The sequence below is a fragment of the Myotis nattereri genome, assembly GCF_964212035.1.
Source record: "Myotis nattereri genome assembly, chromosome: 1".
NCBI lineage: Eukaryota > Metazoa > Chordata > Mammalia > Chiroptera > Vespertilionidae > Myotis > Myotis nattereri.
Window position 1 is genome coordinate 228,869,543 of NC_138075.1, and position 17,013 is coordinate 228,886,555.

The window sequence follows — 17,013 nt, forward strand, 5'->3', positions numbered from 1 at the left end:
AAAACACTAGGAGCTCTCCTCTCCTGGGGTACGAGGCCCCCCCCGCCCCCGAGCCCCTCCAGCCGCATCCCAGCTCCAAGCCCCGAGGACTGCGGGGTGGGCCTGGGGGGTAACTTTCCAATGTGCCAGCTGGCTCAGCTGAGGCCCGGGGAGAGCAGCGGAGACGCACCCTGGGCGCGAGCTCGCAGGTCTGCGATGAAACCCATTCTCCTGTCCTCAGAGTTTTTGTTGTTGTTGCTGTTAATCCTCACCAAGGATATTTTTCTATTAGTTTTTAGAGAGAGTGGAAGGCGGGGGGAGACAGAGAGAGAGAAACATCGATGTGAGAGAGAGAGACACATCGATTGGTTGCCTCCCACACGAGCCCCAACCAGGGCTGGGGATGGAGCCTGCCACCGAGGAACGTGCCCTTGACTGGAATCGAACCCGGGACCCTTCGGTCCGAGGGCTGACGCTCTGTCCACTAGGCCGGAGTTTTTTAAAGTGAAATATCTGCACCTTTCATTACGTACTGTAGTGCAAGGGGGTGGGAGGGGAGTCATTTAAAGTGACCCCAGTCTCAAGGGGAAGAAGCCAGCCAGCCGGCTCGGCCCCACAGCCACACTGTGCCTGGGGGCAGCCTGCTGAGCTCTGAGCCCCTCTGTGGGGAGTGACCGCCCGTAAGGCCCGCCCCCTCCAGGCGGCTCCTGACCCCGAGCTCTGGCCAGCAGCCCCTTTCAGAGCAGGGACATTGTACTGGGGACGAGACCGCACAATGAACAAGGAGGAGCCACAGCGCGTCCCTGCAGAGAAGGGCCAGGCGGAGGCTGCCAGGGATCGGCTCGAGGCCACGGGGTGGGCGCCCCGAAGGGGAGGGGCGCTGGGCTCCGGCCTGCTCTGTGCACACTGCTCTCCGGGTGCCTCCCGTCCCAGTGCTCCCGGCCCCGGGGCCTGGCAGGCCCTGTCCTGTCCTCCCTTCTCTGCTGCTGACAGTCCCGTCCCTCCTCTAAGGGCCAGCTCAGCGCTTCCTCCTCAGCCGGGATGTGGCAGCGTCCACGGCCCCATCGCTCCCCTCCCGGCAGCCGCCTGAGTCATTGCCTGGGCCGGCAATCTGGCAGGGTCTGGTGCTGGCTGGACACACAGTAGGTTTCATATGCTCCCAGCACCTACTGTGTGCCCAGCCCTAGGCACAGGTGGGCTTTCAGGAATCTCCAGACCCCTCACACCCAGTGAAATCGTCATGCAGAGGCACCGGAACATTCCTGCCCAGTGCAGGCGGTGAGCCCAGTGCAGGCAGGGAGCCCAGCCCAGGCAGGGAGCCCCATTGCCTGAACCCCACCGTCCGGCTGCCGATTCCTTTGCAGGGTGACTGTGAGGACTAACTTAAGTCCTGCCCGCGGGCCACTTTGGACCTGGCTTATCGTAGGTGCTCAGCAAAGTCAGCTCTTCCAAGCAAGGATCTTACCGGTTCCTACGCTGTGCTGCCCCCTGTGGGCCTTTAAGCAGCACAGCGGGCCCTTGACCAGGGGCCTTCCCTGCGTGGCCCAGCGCTCTGAGGACGTTCTCATTAACGACCAGTCAGCCCCTGCATCCCTGGGCTGCGCAGCTGCAGATCCAACCCCCACAATCGACCCAAAGCAGATCTTCAGTCCTCGATGGGAGCCCTGGAGCCGCGGGCTGACTGTGTGCTGTTCTGCACCATTTTACAGGAGGGGCTTGAGCGCCTGCTGAGGGTCCTGGAACCCACCCCCTGGACACAGTGGTTACGTTTTGGGGGGTCAACCGTTACCCTCGGATTCCAACTGTGCTGGGGGTCGGTGCCCCTCCCCACACTGTTCGAGGGCCGACAGTACTTGCCCCCCCAGTCAGTGTGCTATCCTAGACCCAGGGAGGCTGTGGCCGGACGGTTCCCACCCTCCCTCCTCGGGGGAGACACAGTATGACAGTCAGGCGCTGCTCCCAGCGCTCCTGCCCGACCACAAACGGCTGGGCCTCTGACGGCCGCCTGTGCTGGGCAGCAGACCCGCCCGCGTGTCCCGCCGCGTGTCTCGCCGGACCCACCTTGCCTGGTGGGGACACTCAGGCGATGACTGTGGGCAGTTCCCTCAGAGCCCCCAGTGGGAGGACCCCCCGCCCCGAGCCCCTCTCACCTCCAGTCTCGTCCGGTCCACGTCTTTGGGCAGTTTCACGCGGATCCGGTTTGTGACGATGAGGGCATCATAGGGATAGACCTGTGGGGGAGGCGGCAGGTTGGCTTCAGCGGACACGCACGCGGGGATGAGAGGGGGGCCGGGCCCGCGGGCTGGGTGGGTGGGGAGGAAGGCACATACTTGCGTCTGCACGGGACACACATCTCAAAGGAAAAGCACAACAAAAGGAACTTTTAACCTGGGCAGGCGCGGCAGGAAGAGGTCAGAGGTCAGCGAGGCGGCGGCCCCTTACCTTGTATTCTGTAAGAGAAAGAGCAGAGACCACAGGGCCGGTGAGAAAGCGCAGGAACCCATCCCAGAGGTGAAAGCACCCTCCCACCCCCGCCCTGCAGCCAGCTGGGCCGTCCCCGCAGCAGCGGCCCTGGAGCCACAGGCGGAGGAGGGAGCTGGCCGTCCCAGGGAGAAACCAAGAGCCGGAGGCGGGCAGGAGGCTGGAGCCAGACTGGGAGCTGGACGCGGCACTGTGTCCCTGCGGCGCTGTCTCCCCTGCTGGGCCGAGCCGCCTGAGAACGCTGCCTGCCTCAGTTTACCCCGTGAGTGGGCCTTCTGGGTAGGAGACTCAGAGCCTCCTGGGGCCTAAGCCCCCAGCCTCTAACTTTCTTCCTTCTTAACCCTTTCGTGCCTCCTGGAAGCTCCTGAGCTCCAGACACAGTGCTGGGAGGCGCCCCTGGACTAGAAGGTCTTGTTACGTAGTGAGATTGGGGGCCGGGCGGAGGCTCCGTGAGCGCCCAGCACCCACAGAGGCAGACACTGGGACCCCGGCCGCAGGCCTGTCTCGGGGAGAGTCCCTGGCAGGGGCCTAGGCGAGGCGAGCCGGTCCCTGAATTTTTCAACGCGACCCGTGGGATTCTAGACGTGCCAGCTGTGAGCCAGGGACCTGGAGTGCCACTTGGATGGAGCAGCTTCGACACCTCCATCTCCACTCTGCAGTGCCATCCTGCCTGCGAGAGTGAGCCCCCCACCCGTCGCACTCGGGGTGACAGGGCGAGGGAGCAATGCCGGCCCGTGCAGGCCCAGGGCCGGCTCCCAGCGGGCAGAGCCTCCGCCAGGCACCTGCCACGTGACCAGGGTCCCTGCCAACCTCCTGCAGGCAGCCCGCCTGGCTGAAGTGCCACGCAAGCAAAGTGGGAGGGTGGCCCAGATCCATCGCTGGGGGCCTTTCCCTGTGACTTGCTCCCTCGCTGCCCCTGGTTTCCCTGGAGGTTGGGCTGGCCTGGCCCTGACAGGGGACAGTCATTCCCACACAGATCCCTCCCCCCAAGTGACCAAAGTGACAGACAAGTCAGCGCAGGGGCTGATGGGAGAGCAGAGCACCTCGGCAACGTTAGAACGGAGTAAGCTGACCCTCGAGGGGGAGGCGGGCAGCGAGCACCCGGGCTCCCCTCATTGCGCCAGGCTTGGCGCCCCTGCCAGCAGTCTGGCGGGGGGAGGGAGGGTGGTTAGAACAGTTTGTGGGACCGTGTTAGTGCTCCCTGCCCCAGCCAGAGACCTAGGGTCCCCGCTCCGTGTACCTCGCGTGCCCCAGCTGGCATCCGGGTCTGCTCCACAAGGCGCCAGATTGGCGTTCTGGAAGAGAAAGAGAGAGGGCAGCAGGAGGCAGGCCGGGGTGGGAGGGTCAGATCACCGAGCCTGCAGATGCTGCAATGGAGGCCCCCACTCCCCGGGGTGCCGCCCTCACCCAGCGGCTCTGCTCTAGGCTGCTGCCGCCTCCTGGCCTGTGCCAACCCTGCCCGTCCAGGCAGCTCCTGCTGAATGGCCGTAAGGACGCCCCGGGGCCTGGCCCCTGAGCTCTGCAGCTGGCACAACCCGGGGGTGGCTCAGCGTGGAAGCTGTTCCCGGGGCCTTAGCCTCCTCCAGACCCCGCTGTCCCCAGAGCTCGGTGGCCGGTGTCTGCACAGCCGCTGGGACAGGGGCCAGCACGTCGCGAGGACTCCACACAGAGGCTGCACGGGACCGAGCCCCGCCACCCGTCTCAGGTGGTGCCCTCACCTGCCCTCGCTCTGCCATTTCACTGCCTCCCACCACTCATGTCTGGGATCCTCTCCCTCTGCCCACCCGCAGAAGCCACCCTGCAGACCCCGGAAGGTTCCGCCCGGGGGCACCGAGCCCGCGGGGTTCCCCGCCCCCAGCTGGCACAGCTCTTCTCAACTGGGTTCAATTCCAAAGGAGAGGGACCTGCAGGTGCCAGGGAGGCAACAGGGCTTCCAGCCCTACCTCACGCAGAGGCGGGAGTGAGGGCCCCAGCGCCGGGCGAAAGGCACGAAGGCCTCAGAGGGCAGCCAGGCCCAAGTCCTTCAGCCCAGAGGGGAAACTGAGGCAGCAAGGGGGAGAGCACGTGAAGTGCAGGGCCGGAGCCGGTCTCGGTAAATGTGTGATATTTTGTTCATCGTGGGTTTGTCTGCATTCATCTGGATTTTTAAAACCATCGCATTAAAACGCGTTGGTCTTGATTACTGAGTCTTTTCGTACGTGCCTCACAGGCCGACCTCCTCCCCGCCCTGGAGTCCCTGCCAGCTCTGCGCCCACCCGGTGACGGACTCTCTGTGACAGAGGGAGTCTCCTGAGTTGCAAGAACCCTTTTTGGAGACATTTTCTCAGGACACTGACAAGCACCCCAGGTGCACCTCCTCCTGGGACAAAGCAGGGCACACCTGCCAGCCACTTGCCACCTCCCCTCTAGGACACGGAATGGAAAGGCCGCCCTCTAGTGGCCACTGTCTCGCACCACAGGCCATCAAAGTTGGCCGCCAGGGCCACCGGGGCAGCTGGAACCCCTTCCTGGGGCCACAACCAGCTTCCTGCGCTCTGTCAGGTTCTGAGATGAGACAGAGCCTCCCGGGAGGAAGGGTAGGGCATCGCCCGGGGCAGAGGGGAGCGGAGGGTCAGCCAGAGCTGCCAGCTGGGCCTGGGGTCTTCCCGCCCTCCCTGGCAGGAGAGCTCCGTGGCCAGGGGAACCCCCAGCAGCTGCCCTGGTGGGCTCCCCGCGGTCCTCAGCAGAGGATCACCGGAGGTAAAGCGGCCATCGCTGCCCTCTCCCACTTGCCTGGTGTGACTGTGTCAGCTGCTCTGACAGCCGCGTTCACGAATCTCCACGGCACCCCTAGGAGGTGGGCTTCGTTGCTACCATTTTATGGACGAGGCTCAGAGAGGTGAAGCAACTTGCCCAAGACCGCACAGCGCATGCATGGCGCTGCAAAGCATTGCACTTGAGTTTTACTTTTCAAGGATTGCTAGTAGCAGGAGCGGAGTGGTGGCCATTCACACTGGCCATGCACTTTCCTCCCTAGAGTCCCGTTGGCTTCCGCCACTCCACGCAGCAGCCGCTGGTCTGGAGGTGAGGAGGGGTAGGGACTGGCTGTTGTAATACCTCGTCGTGTGGGAACCACGCTGCAGAGCGTATGAGAGTTTACAGCCCTGATGTGCTCACAGGAGTCTTAAGAGGTGAGGACACACTCGGAAAGACTCAGAAATGTCCGTCACTTGCCCAGGCACCCCCTGCCCCCCAACCCCCGCCAGAACTTGGGGCGCCTGGTGCTGATGCACGTGCTCTGTCCAGCTTTCCAGCCGGAAAACATCGGCTTCTTCAACGGGTGAAGGCGTTCCTCAGTCGCACACATGAACACGGTTAGACATGCTCCGTGGACACGTGAACACCTGCCATGCTTCTCACGTGCCTAGTAGGGGAGGCTCGCCATCCGCGTTATTCAACTGCTCTGTGTGCTTTTTATTACTTTTCACTAGCTCTGATTTCAAACCGCCTGCCAGGGTGGCTGCCACAGCGACCGATGGCCTTGCATGGTACCGAGCCGGGTGAGTTTAGCTTTGTGAGTATTAAACCTGCTTTATAAATGCGCCCGGGCATGGGGTCCCCTCTCTGCACTGTGAATTCCTAGCGGATACTCTGCCTTCTTGTAGGAGAATTCAGTCTGTTCGTAGTTAGCACCGGGGTTTTCCAGACGGGACTCCCCTAGGGCTCCCACCGGGATCTGCCGGTGGCCAGGGGCCCTTCTCTGAAGAACAGGCCGGGGTTGGGGGGCAGGAGGCACGTGTCCCAGAAGAGCCAGCAGCGGGCAGTGACTTCTCTACTCACTGCGGAGCTGAGGGCACCCGCAGGCTCGGGCTGTGGGGCAGGCTGGGCCTCGGGACATTGTAAGGAGCTCGGGGACAAGCAGGGGTGGCCCCTGTGACACACCCCTCAGAGCAGGAATGGGACCCGTGTGCCTCCCGATGACTCGGTCCCCTTCCTCCCAGCGACGGGAGCCACACGGCTGTGCCCGCCACCAGGAGGCTCGGACCTGAGCCCCATGGTTTTCGGCAACAAGGCTCTCTCTCTGGTAGGTTCGATAGGATTTCTCTGTGGTTTCACCTCTCCTCCCTCTCCTCCTCTCCCCACTCCCCCAATCCCCTCCCCCTCTTCCCCTTCTCCCCCCTCCCTCTCCCCCCATCTCCTCCCCTCCCCTCTCCCCCTCCTTTCCTCCCTCTCTTCCCTCAGGACTTCCTGTTAGCGGGTTTGGTCACTGCACCTGTGCTTTTGGGTTAGGCCACCCAGAGACCTTTCTGGACGTAAAAAAAACCTCAGGAAACAACTCAGGGACCCGGGAGCCCTGCAGGCCTTCGACCGAAGTGGGTGTACGAGGGCCCCTGGGGGCCTGCGGGGAGGGTGACTGGAAGGCGGGACAGCCAAAGGTCATGACCTGCCTCCCCCAAGACACAGGCAGGAGAGCCCGTGAGCCTTGGGAAGAGAACAGATGGAGGGAAAGTGTCGCAGGGAGAAGAGGACCAGAGCGAGGCACGTCACAGTCACGGGCCCCGCGGAGCAACGGCAAAGTCCTCTCCACGCGACGACGGGCCCGACGCACACGCAGCCACACCGCCCGCCCCACCGTCGCCCCCGAGGGCCAGCGGGCGCCCAGCGGGGCTCCGAGTCCTGCTCCAGAGCGGATGGGGACCTGCCCACCCAGGGTCAGGACCAGCTGTCCCCCAGCCCTTTGAGGGGGTGGTGGCCAAGGCCAGCGGCTGGGAGGCCTCCATGGGGCTGGGAGCCAAGGCAGGCGGCCGGGAGGAGGCAGCACGGGGACCCGAGGCGAGAGGAGCAGGGAGACGGCCTCTCTGAACTCCCTTCTGAAGACGGAAGGGACTGGGCTGCAGGGGGAGGGGGGGAGGACCCCCGGCCCGCAGCCCCCGAGGCAGAGGAAGCTGCCAGGCAAGCAGAGAACGCCTGGACCACGCCCCCCGCCCTCGGGACCCCGGCAGCTTCCGGGGGGACACCGTCTGCGTTCTCACCCCCCACTTTCCCCGTGGACACGAAGGGTGGGCAGACCCCATGGGGGAAACCGAAATGCAGGCGGCATGTACGACCCGGCCGGACAGACGGCAGCGTCCACAGGGCCGGGGCAGACGGAGAGGCCGAGGGACGCCCGCGCTCGGGGCCGCGTCCCAGGGCCTGGCCCGGCTGTGAGACCCCGGGGAGGCCGAGGAGCTGTCCCAGGCCCCACTCATCGCGAGGCGGCCACGGAGCAGCCTTGAGGCTGAATCGCCTTGTTTAGGGACCAGCATCCCACGGGCAGAGCCTCCTGGGGCCTGGCATACGTGCATGCATGCATGTGCGTGCATATGTGCATGTGCACATGTTCATGTGTGTGCATATGTTCATGTGTGTGCATGCATATATGTGTGCGTGCAAACATATGGTCACTGGTGTCATCACGCCCACCCGGGCGGGGTCCTCACTATGGGAAGAGGGTCTTGCCCCTCGTGGGGACAGTCAGGCAACAAGCCACTGGAGTGCCCCCTGGATGTCCCGAGATGGGACACGGGGGTGCAGCTGGGGAGAGCTGCTGTGTGGCCTCCAGTGACACCCAGGTGCCAATGACACCTGCCGTGGGGGCAAAGGTGCTGGTGATGGCAGGAGGGGCCGGGCCCCAGGGAAGGAAGAGGGTCCTTGGCTCACATTTAAGGTCCTTTTAGGTTCTAGGTCACAGGAGAAGGACGGAGGTGCCCCCCACCTTCCTGCCCTGACACGCTGAGGACTCCCGGGGCCGGGGGGCTCTCCCGGGAAGGTAGAAGGGGTGTTGCCGGTTCTGTCTGGTCTGGAGAAGCAGCAGGCGGGCCCCGTGGAGCAGCAGGCACAGGCAGGCGGGCGAGCGGGGTCCCGGGCCCCCCTCCTAGCTGTGCTGTCAGGACGCTGTGGGGACCGCTCGGGCTCACAGCGAGGTTAGTACACCGCGGGCCGGGGAGGGGGTACCTACCCGGTGGTCCAAGCCATTCTTCCCGTGTCCTGGGAGAGGGTCAGATTTGGAATAGGGGAATCCTGAAACAGACACAGCACAGCCGTCACGCACGCGGCAGGCGCGGCCCCTCGGAGGGAGGCCAGGGTGTGGGCCGGCAGGGGACACAGAAGGGCCCGAGGACCACGCCCTGCCTCCATCCTGACCTCTGTCCCCAGGGACTGAGGAGGAAGCCGGGGGGGGGGGGGAGTGTGTCCCCGAGCCAGCCCAGGACACCAGGGCACCTCGGGCCTGACCCCACCCAGGCGGACACTGTGTTCTGCCCACAGGGGTCAGTCTGGGCCGCCTGGAGCCGGAGCGGCAGTAGGCCCACCACCAACCGAAGGTGCCTGCAGACCATTTCATTACAAACAAACCCTCAGCTCTTTGCAGCGGGGCATTTCACGTTGAAGCCCTAATTCCTAGCGGCTCTCAAAGCCTGAGACACGGGGTCTTGCCGCCCATGGGAAGCCCACCCCTGGTCCTGTGGCTCACACCGGCGGCCGCGTCTGCAGAGCGGAGCGGGGCTCCCGGCAGTGCCCTCCTGCGCAGACGTGAGCAAGGCCCGCGTCCTGGCTCCCTGGAGAGGCCGGGTCCTCACCCGGAAGCACCTCCAGAGGCCTGGTCCAAGCTGTCAGTCCTCCCATAGCCTGTGGGCCCCAAGCACAGAGCCCATGTCTGCTTCTCTGGGAGTCCTGGCCCCCAGTCCCGGCCGGCACCCAGCTGCTCAGGCAACGATGCTCAGGGCCAAAGGCCAGCACCCTGGGAGCCGCCGGGCTGCCCACGAGGGCTCAGAGGGGATGCGGATCCTGACCCTGGGTGTTCAGGAGGTGGGTGCAGTGCACAGGCCCCACCAACCCCCTCCGAGCGAAGTTTGAGGGGCCAGGTGCCCTTCCTTGTGAGGGTTCCCCGAGAACTCAGTGAGGACAGGAACATCCTGTACAGGCGCATCTGGGGACCTGCCTCCGCTCAGGGCCCTGCCTCGGGGACTTGCTTAGCCCCATGGCCTTCGGAAGGTTCTGGGTGTGGGTCAGGAAGGGCCTTTTGCAACATCAAGGTCAGAGTTTCCAAACTCCTCCCAGCAGAGGAACCCTCTTGTCACCTGAAATCTTAGTCGAACTCTGACACACACAACAGATCAAAGTCGGGCTGGAAGGCAGAGTGGGAGAGGGGCCTGGGGCCAGACCCGCTGGGCTGCCCCCCCCCCCCTCCCAGCCTCTTCCACGGCTGCTCCAGAAAAGTGACTTGGCCGACTCCTCCCATTTCACAGAGGGCAAATGGAGGCACAGACACAGAAGGACCTGTCCCAGGTCACCCAGCCCCCTGGGTTGCAAGACAAGGCCTCCTTTATCTGAGAATGTCGTTATTTCCAAGTCATTCCTGAGGGATACTTTCAGCCAAGCAGAATTCACGTCGACAGCAATTGTCTGTCAGCACCTGAAAAATGTGGTGCCACTTCCCGCTCGCCTCCATGGTTTCCGGCGAGAAATCGGCTGTCCTGTGAACTGGTGTCCCCTATAGAAAATCTGTCTTATTCTGCTCTCGAGAATTTTCCCCTCTATCTTTAGCTTTTTGGCGTTTAATGACGATGTGTTTTTGGAGTAGGTTACTTTGGATTTATCCTATTTGCGGTTCACCTGTTCTTGAACCTGTGGGTTTACGTGTTTTGTCAAATTTGGTCAATTTTGAACCATTGTTTCTCTGAATACTTTCTCAGACCCACTCACTTCTCTTCTTCTGAGACACTCATGATACAGTTATTGTCCCACAGACTGAGGCTCTTTCCTTTCTGTTGTTCAGATTCTCTGATTCTCTCCTCTGCCATCCTCTCTGTTCTGTTATTGAGCCCATCAAGAAAAACTTTTATTTTGGTTGTTTTCCTTTTCAGGTCTGTAACTTCCATTTGGTTATGTTTTCTATTTCTTTGGTGAGATTTTCTCCCCCCCCCCCACCCCCGCCCCCGGTTATTTCAAAAGTATTTGTCATTGTTTGTTGAAGCACTGTAGTGATGGTTGCCTTGAAGATCCTTGTCAGGGACCTCCTAACATCTGATTTTTCTTGGTGCTGCGTCTGCTGTCTTTTCTCATTCAAATAGTTATCTTCATGGTTCTCAGTGTGAAGACTAATTCTCCCTTGTTCCTGGACACCTGGGAGACGCTGGGTTCTAGCTGAGTCTCCTAGTTAGCAGGCTGCCACCTTGTTTAGGTTTACTAAGTAGGGCCTGGCTTATTATGGGTTGTGGTTCTGATGACAATTTAGTCTTCAGAATGCTTGTCCAATGCCCTCCTGGTCTGCTGGGCTCACCTGGTGTGGGAGTGAGCTGTACCTCCTGGGATGCTCTGTGCCCCTCGGTGGGTTGGAGACAGCGGCTGTGGATGGAGCATGTTCCCCTGGGCGCGCTCTCCAGGCGGAGGGGTGCTGACGGGCCTCCGGCTCAATATCTGCAGTGTGGCTGAGGAGGAAAACACCCACCTGGTCGCCTTATGCCACTGCATGGGCCGTGACACATGGAGTCCTGCCTTTTTCAAGGCCCCGAGCCAGTCCACTTCTCCTGTCCCCCCTGCAGAGCTCTGTGGTCGTCTGCTGTATTGTTTCTGGATTTTTCCTTTGCACTTTATGGGGGAGAGCCAGGAGAGAGGGGTCTCCACTGTCACACCCCTGAGGCTGCTCTCTGAACCCATCGCAGTGGCCTCGCCAGGGGTGCTTGTGGATGGCTGGCCAGCAAGCCATTCTGCGGGCAGGTCTTCGTCAGCTTCAACAGACCCATGAGTGGTTTTCCGTTCAGGGATGTGTGGATAACTGTAGCTGCGTGGCTCTGTGCGGGCGTGGGTCTCCTCTCTGGGCCTCCATGTCCCCATCTGAGACAGGAGGGACCTGGAACCCCTTTAGCCCCGAGTGACTTTGAACAGGAGGCCCCTTGGCGGGTCTGAGTTTCGGGCTTCAGAAGCAAGCAAGGGGGCGCTGAGGGATCCGGGGCCAGGCTGGTAGTCCTGACCCCTCGCTGCCATGACACCCCACAGGGCCCAGGACAGAGGGCGCTGGGTGCCCACACAGGAGCCCTGAGCCCAGCTGCTTCCCGCCGGGAGGACGGGATCACCCCCTTTTCCAGATGAGGTGACTTCAAATGCAGAGAAGTTTGCACTCATGTCCAAGGTCACACAGCAAGAGATAAGCTAAGCCTCAAACCCCACTGGATGGATACCCAGGTCTAATGGATTCTGCCGACCCTCGCGTGATCTCGCGGACACTGTTGCTGCCTGTGTTAGCTGAGGCCACCCCCATCCTTCCGCCAGCCCCAGAGCAGCGCCGAGTCCCACGAAGGGGAGACCCAGCCACGCACTGCCCGACAAGCACCCACCAAGAAGTTGCTACGTGCAAGTGGGGCGGCACAGAAGCTGACGGGGGAGCAGGGCTTCCTGTGGGGAAGGGGTGTCTCGAGACGCCATGGCAGCGGTGGAGTGGGACCGAGGAGGCCCTGAGAGGTGTGACTCGAGACGCTGGCTCCTTACCATGAGCTCCCGAGGGACTCGTGCCTGCTTATGGCTTGTGCCCCTGCCCACAGCACCGGAGCCACACACGGTCTAGCCCCTGGGCCGGTGGGCAAGCCTGCTGGGCACAGTGGGGCACAGGGATTTTTGCTAAAAGCAGGGTCCCTAGCCAACCCCATGAATGGCAGCGGCTCTTGGGGTGCTGCACTCTTGCACCTGGGCTTCGGGGGTCTCTCCCAGTGAGGGGCCAGTAGTGGCTCTTCCTGGGCCAAGGTCTTCTCCTGACGTCTGGGGCTCCCACCACCCTGGGGGCCAAACACAGGGAGGGGCCAGAGAGTACTCTGTCCATCCAGCTGGAGGCCAAGTCCTTGCACAAAGACCTGGCCGAGTCTCTCTGCAGGAGTCTCTCTCCAGCTAACCTCCTGGCCCCTGCTGGACACTGGGGCTGCTGGACCCAAGCCCTCCAGCTCCCTCAGGCCTTTCCCTCCCTGCCCTTCCTGGCTGACAGCACTGCTGGCTGCCCCTTCCATCTTTCTGGGCCCACTCCACTTGTATGGCGCTATCCATCCCTGGTGCCTTTCCCTGACCGCCTCTCTCCTTCCTCCAGTGTCCTGGTTCCGCAGAGATGGGGAAGGGAGGGGTCTTGGGAGCAAGATGGGGAAGGGAGGGGCCTAGGGAGTAGCTGGGCTGGAGCAAGATGGGGAAGGGAGGGGCCCGGGGAGTAGCTGGGCTGAATCAGGAGAAGGACCTCATCTGGGCCTTAGGCCCTATTGAGAAAGTAACTGAACTCAGGAACACGTTTTATCAGGCACACGGCGGGAAAGTCCAGGGACTCAGGCCACCCCCTGCCATGAGCCCAGGGCCATCTGGGACTCTGTCTCCAGGCCAGTCCTCCTCTGCACTCCTAGCCCGTCAGCCCACCCCTAGCAGGCGCCACAGCAGAAAGAGCCCACCTTGCTCGCTCCTGACCTCTGCATAAAGGTGCCTCTGCCCGCATCATCCTGCCCCACCCCACCCTCCTCCCTGCTCACACGTGGTCCCGCCACCTACACTGTCCAGGGGCCCATGCTGCTTATCTGGGCTCCCCAATCCCTTTCACTCTGCCCAGCAGCCTCCAGTCTGACCACCCAGAGGGGCGCGGGGGAACCTCAAAAGAGAGGAAGCACCTGAAGGTTAGGAAGGTGGGACCCCGAGAGCGCAGGCCCACCCACAGGGTCCAGGCCAGAGGGGGGCCATCACCTCAGTTCCTCTGGGGGCCCTGCATCTCCTCTTATAAGTGGCAAGACCCGTTTCTTATAACAAAACATCAGTGCCACCCCTTCCCCGTGCAGCACCCAGCTCATCAATACAGCCTATGGCACGCAGTCGGAGCACGCGTGTGCGTGGCAAGAAGGCAAACACACAGCTGTCTATCATGAATGTGCAGAGGAGGCCCCACTGCTCAGGAGAGGGCTGTCACTCTGGTTTGTCACTGCTGCTCAATGGGCTTCTCACTGATGGGGAATGGGGACCGGGCCCTGCGCACCACCACCTCTGCGCTGCCTAGCACCAGGTCCAGCAGATAGTAGGCACTCAACAAATGCGTGGTGGACAGACGGATGAATGACTGAATGATGATTCAATCCCACGGGAGATGTGTTGATGGCGTCACAGGTGGGGTGAGGTTGTGACCGGCCCCCAGGAGGCCAAGGAGGACCCTGGTGGGCGGCGGGATGCACGTGTGCTTGCTCTCGCCAGCGTCTCTGGCTCTCCGGGCTCCCTGCACGCTTCTCCAGGCGGGGGCTGCTCTCGTCTCCTCAGTCTCCCCCTTGGCGCCCCGCACAGCGTCTGGCACAGAGTGGGTGCTCAATAAATACCCGTTGAATGTAACGCATCTCAATTCAACAAACATTTATTGAGAGCCCACTGTGTTGGATGTCACAGGCCTACCCTCCTTGGGCGCGCTGCAGGTGAAAGCGACCGGGGTGCAGGCGGGCGGCCCTGCTCTGTGCAAACGATTTGCTTAGTAACAGTGGTTTGCCAGTGGAACTGGTGTCGATGAACTCACATTTGGGGGCTCAAAGGAACCCCGAGAAGAGGTGGAGACCCCTCTGTGCGTGCTGCCCGTCTGCCCACATTTCTCCAGAGGCTGGCGGGGAGCAAGGCACGCCTGGTCGAGGCGGCCAGTAGCCGGGCCCTCGTTGCTACCTTCCTGCACGCGGGAGGCGAGGCAGAGTCACCAGGACAGAGGTCAAGTCACAGCTGCAAAGGCTGGCACCGTGGCCTCCACTCAGAGCACAGGGCGCCAGAGCGCCAGCCGGAGGTGAGCGGATGACACAGTCACGGCACTGTCACTATAAGCGAGCATCAGCGTGGCGGGTGGACACATTCACACACACACACACACACACTCACACACACACACACACACACTCACACACACACACACACTCACACACATACACAATCTCACACACACACACTCACTCACACACACACACACATATTCTCACGCATACACACTCACACACACACTCACACACACACATACACACTCTCATACACACACGCGCGCACACTCACACACACACATTCACACACCGTGCATTCTCTGGAGGAAATGCCCCACTTAGACCATTGGCTCCGGCCAGGCAGTTGGCTCCTGCGGGCCAGGGCACCTGCATGGGAAGCGACTGCATTCCACCTGTGGCCTCACGTGCAGGTGTGACGAGGCGGCCAGGGGCGGAGGGGACAGACAAGCCCTGCAGGTGTGTGACAGGCCACTCGAAACAGCTGGCACAGCCTCGGGCCTCGCGGGGCCCGCCACCTGTGGGACACCGCGAACAGCCCTGCCCCGCGCCGTGGCATGTACAGATGGGGAAGCAGAGCGAGCGGCGGGGAAACAAGCCCGGGCCACCCTGACCCGCCCCTCCTCCTGCCTGCTCGCACCCAGGATCTGGGCTCCTCAATCTGTTCACCCTGGCCCGGCAGCCTCCTCTGACCACCAGGGGGCACGTGGGAACCGCAAAGGAGAGGAAGGACCTGAAGGTTAGGACGGTGGGACCCTGAGCAGCGCAGGCCCACCCACAGGGTCCAGCGACACAGGACGGTGTCCTTCCCCCCAGCCCGAGCCACGGGCATAAGAGGGAACCCCTGGGGGAAGCAGCTGGCCTCCCGCGAGAAGAGTGGGGGTGGGCATGCCAGCAGCCTCGCAGAGGAGGGCCCCTACTACGCAGCCAGGGGAGGGCTGGAGCGGAGAAGACCGCCCACACCCCCAGTTTCCTGCGGGCTCTGGACCCGGGGCTGGTGCCACGCTGTCCCCAGGGCAGGGGCTGCCATGGGGCTACTGAGCGGGGGTGGTAGGGGCTCCCCACCTTCCCGACACAACTGTCAGGAAAATGCTCGAAGCAGAAAGGCCCACTGTCTACGCCGACGGCCCAGGGCCTGTGTGCAAGTCCTGCACCCTTGGGGCCCTGGGTGCCGGGAGCTGGGAGGGAGTCTGCCCATGGCTCTCCTGTGACCCTGTACCCCGCGACCTGCCTGCTGGGGGGACGGGCAGTTGCCGTACCCCTTCCAGACCTACTCCAGGACAAGCACGCCGCCTCCCGGGACAAGTCCCTCGGGGGACATTTTGGGGGTGACCTGCCCGTGGTGACATCAGCCCTGTGCACCGGCTGCACCCCAGGAGGTGGGGGTGCTAAGACTCCTGCTTACAAATCCACACAAAACAATGACCCTTCTTTCGTTTGAGTTTTTCTTTAACAATAATGTCCAAGCCCCTCCCGCTCTCCCACAGATCACTCTCCAGATGAGGATGAGGGCGAGGATGAGATGGTCTTTTTGCTGAGCACCTACTATGCGCCGGCTGTGCACACCTATCACCTCCTTCAGGGCTCAAACACCAGCCAGGCACACAGTGGGACTGACGCCCAGCGACAGGCGAAATGCCACGCCACGAGGCCGGTCATGGTGAGTGGGGACTTGAACCCAGGACTGTCTCAGGCAAAGCCGGCATCTCTCCTCCGTGTTCTCATGCCCACACCCGTCCCTGCTCGGCCTCTGCTCCCCGCTAAGGCTCGAGCTGGCCCCAGGAAACCACATCCGCCCCGGGACCCGGAGACCACGCCGGGTCCCCCGAGAGCCCCCTCTATGGCGGCACACAGCCCCTGGGAGCGAGGCCCTCGGGAGTGTCCTGCATCTGCAGACGGCTCCGACTCAGGCTTCGCGCCGTCACCTTGCCGCTCGCACTCCCTGGGGACCCCAAGCCCCAGCTCCCGGTCCCTGGCTCAGGACAAGCGTGGGTCCAGGACAGGCCGCATCCGCTCCGAGTCTGGCCCCGCTGCCTGGACCGTGCGCGTCTGCTCCGGAGGGAAACGGCCCCGCGTCCAGCCTGGAGCCCAGGGCCTTCCCTGCGCGGCTCCCCGCCCGCTTGCGGCTCCGGCTTCGAGGGAAGGGCCAGCACGAAGGGCCTGCTCCGCGCGTCGCCCTCGGGCCCGTGGGTTGGCACCTGCGCTTTTCTAAGGAGCAAGGCTTCCACCTGGGGGAGCGGCCTGCGGTGCGGGGGGGGGGGGGGGGGGCCCTCTGCCGCGAGGTGTTTCGGGCCTCAGGATGGCGCCTCGCTCAGAAGAACCACTCACGTGAGTAAAAGCCGTCCCCCGGGCCCGTCTGGAGAGGGTCTCTGTCGACCCCGCTGCTGAGGGCCAGAGGCTGGCTGTCCCGGTCGGGCGAGTTGGTCCTCGTGTCCGCGTCCCCCTGGAGAATCAGCCAGCTGCCCTTCTGCTGGGAAACACAAGGGGCGTGATCTCCAGGCCATCCGCAGTGGCTCCGCCCGCTTCACAGATGGGGAGACTGAGGCCCAGGGAGGTCCGGGGCCCAAATGGCTTCACTCGGGGGAGCGGCCGGGGGCTCTTTCCACACACACCTCCCTCCTGAAGGATGAGAAGGGGCTGCAGCTCCCGGGGCCGGAAGGCCCAGCCCCGCCCGCAGGCCGCTGGTGATGAAAGCGCATGGGGACACATCCCTCCCCCTGCCCCCTCCCCCCCTCCTCGTGCATCGCCTCGGGCTGGCGTGGCCCCCAAGCCCAAGGGGTCT

General features: G+C 63.0%; 1 protein-coding gene across 3 annotated transcripts in view; it reads right to left on the bottom strand.

Moving 5' to 3' along the window:
* ABLIM2 (actin binding LIM protein family member 2) overlaps positions 1-17,013 on the bottom strand; it is a 104,819-nt gene that overhangs the window by 11,546 nt on the left and 76,260 nt on the right. For 2 of the 3 annotated variants that reach the window (XR_013996029.1, XR_013996030.1), the window contains 4 exons: positions 16,560-16,698; positions 8,438-8,499; positions 3,701-3,755; positions 2,130-2,210 (listed from right to left, as the gene is read on the bottom strand). Coding sequence is in view for 1 of the 3 variants with exons in the window: in XM_081091869.1 (XP_080947995.1) it covers positions 2,130-2,210; positions 2,422-2,429; positions 3,701-3,755; positions 8,438-8,499; positions 16,560-16,701 (348 nt within the window). In the remaining 2 variants the exon portion in view is untranslated. Of the gene's footprint in view, positions 1-2,129; positions 2,211-2,421; positions 2,430-3,700; positions 3,756-8,437; positions 8,500-16,559; positions 16,702-17,013 lie in introns of all 3 variants that reach the window. The other variant, XM_081091869.1, reaches the window with a different exon arrangement.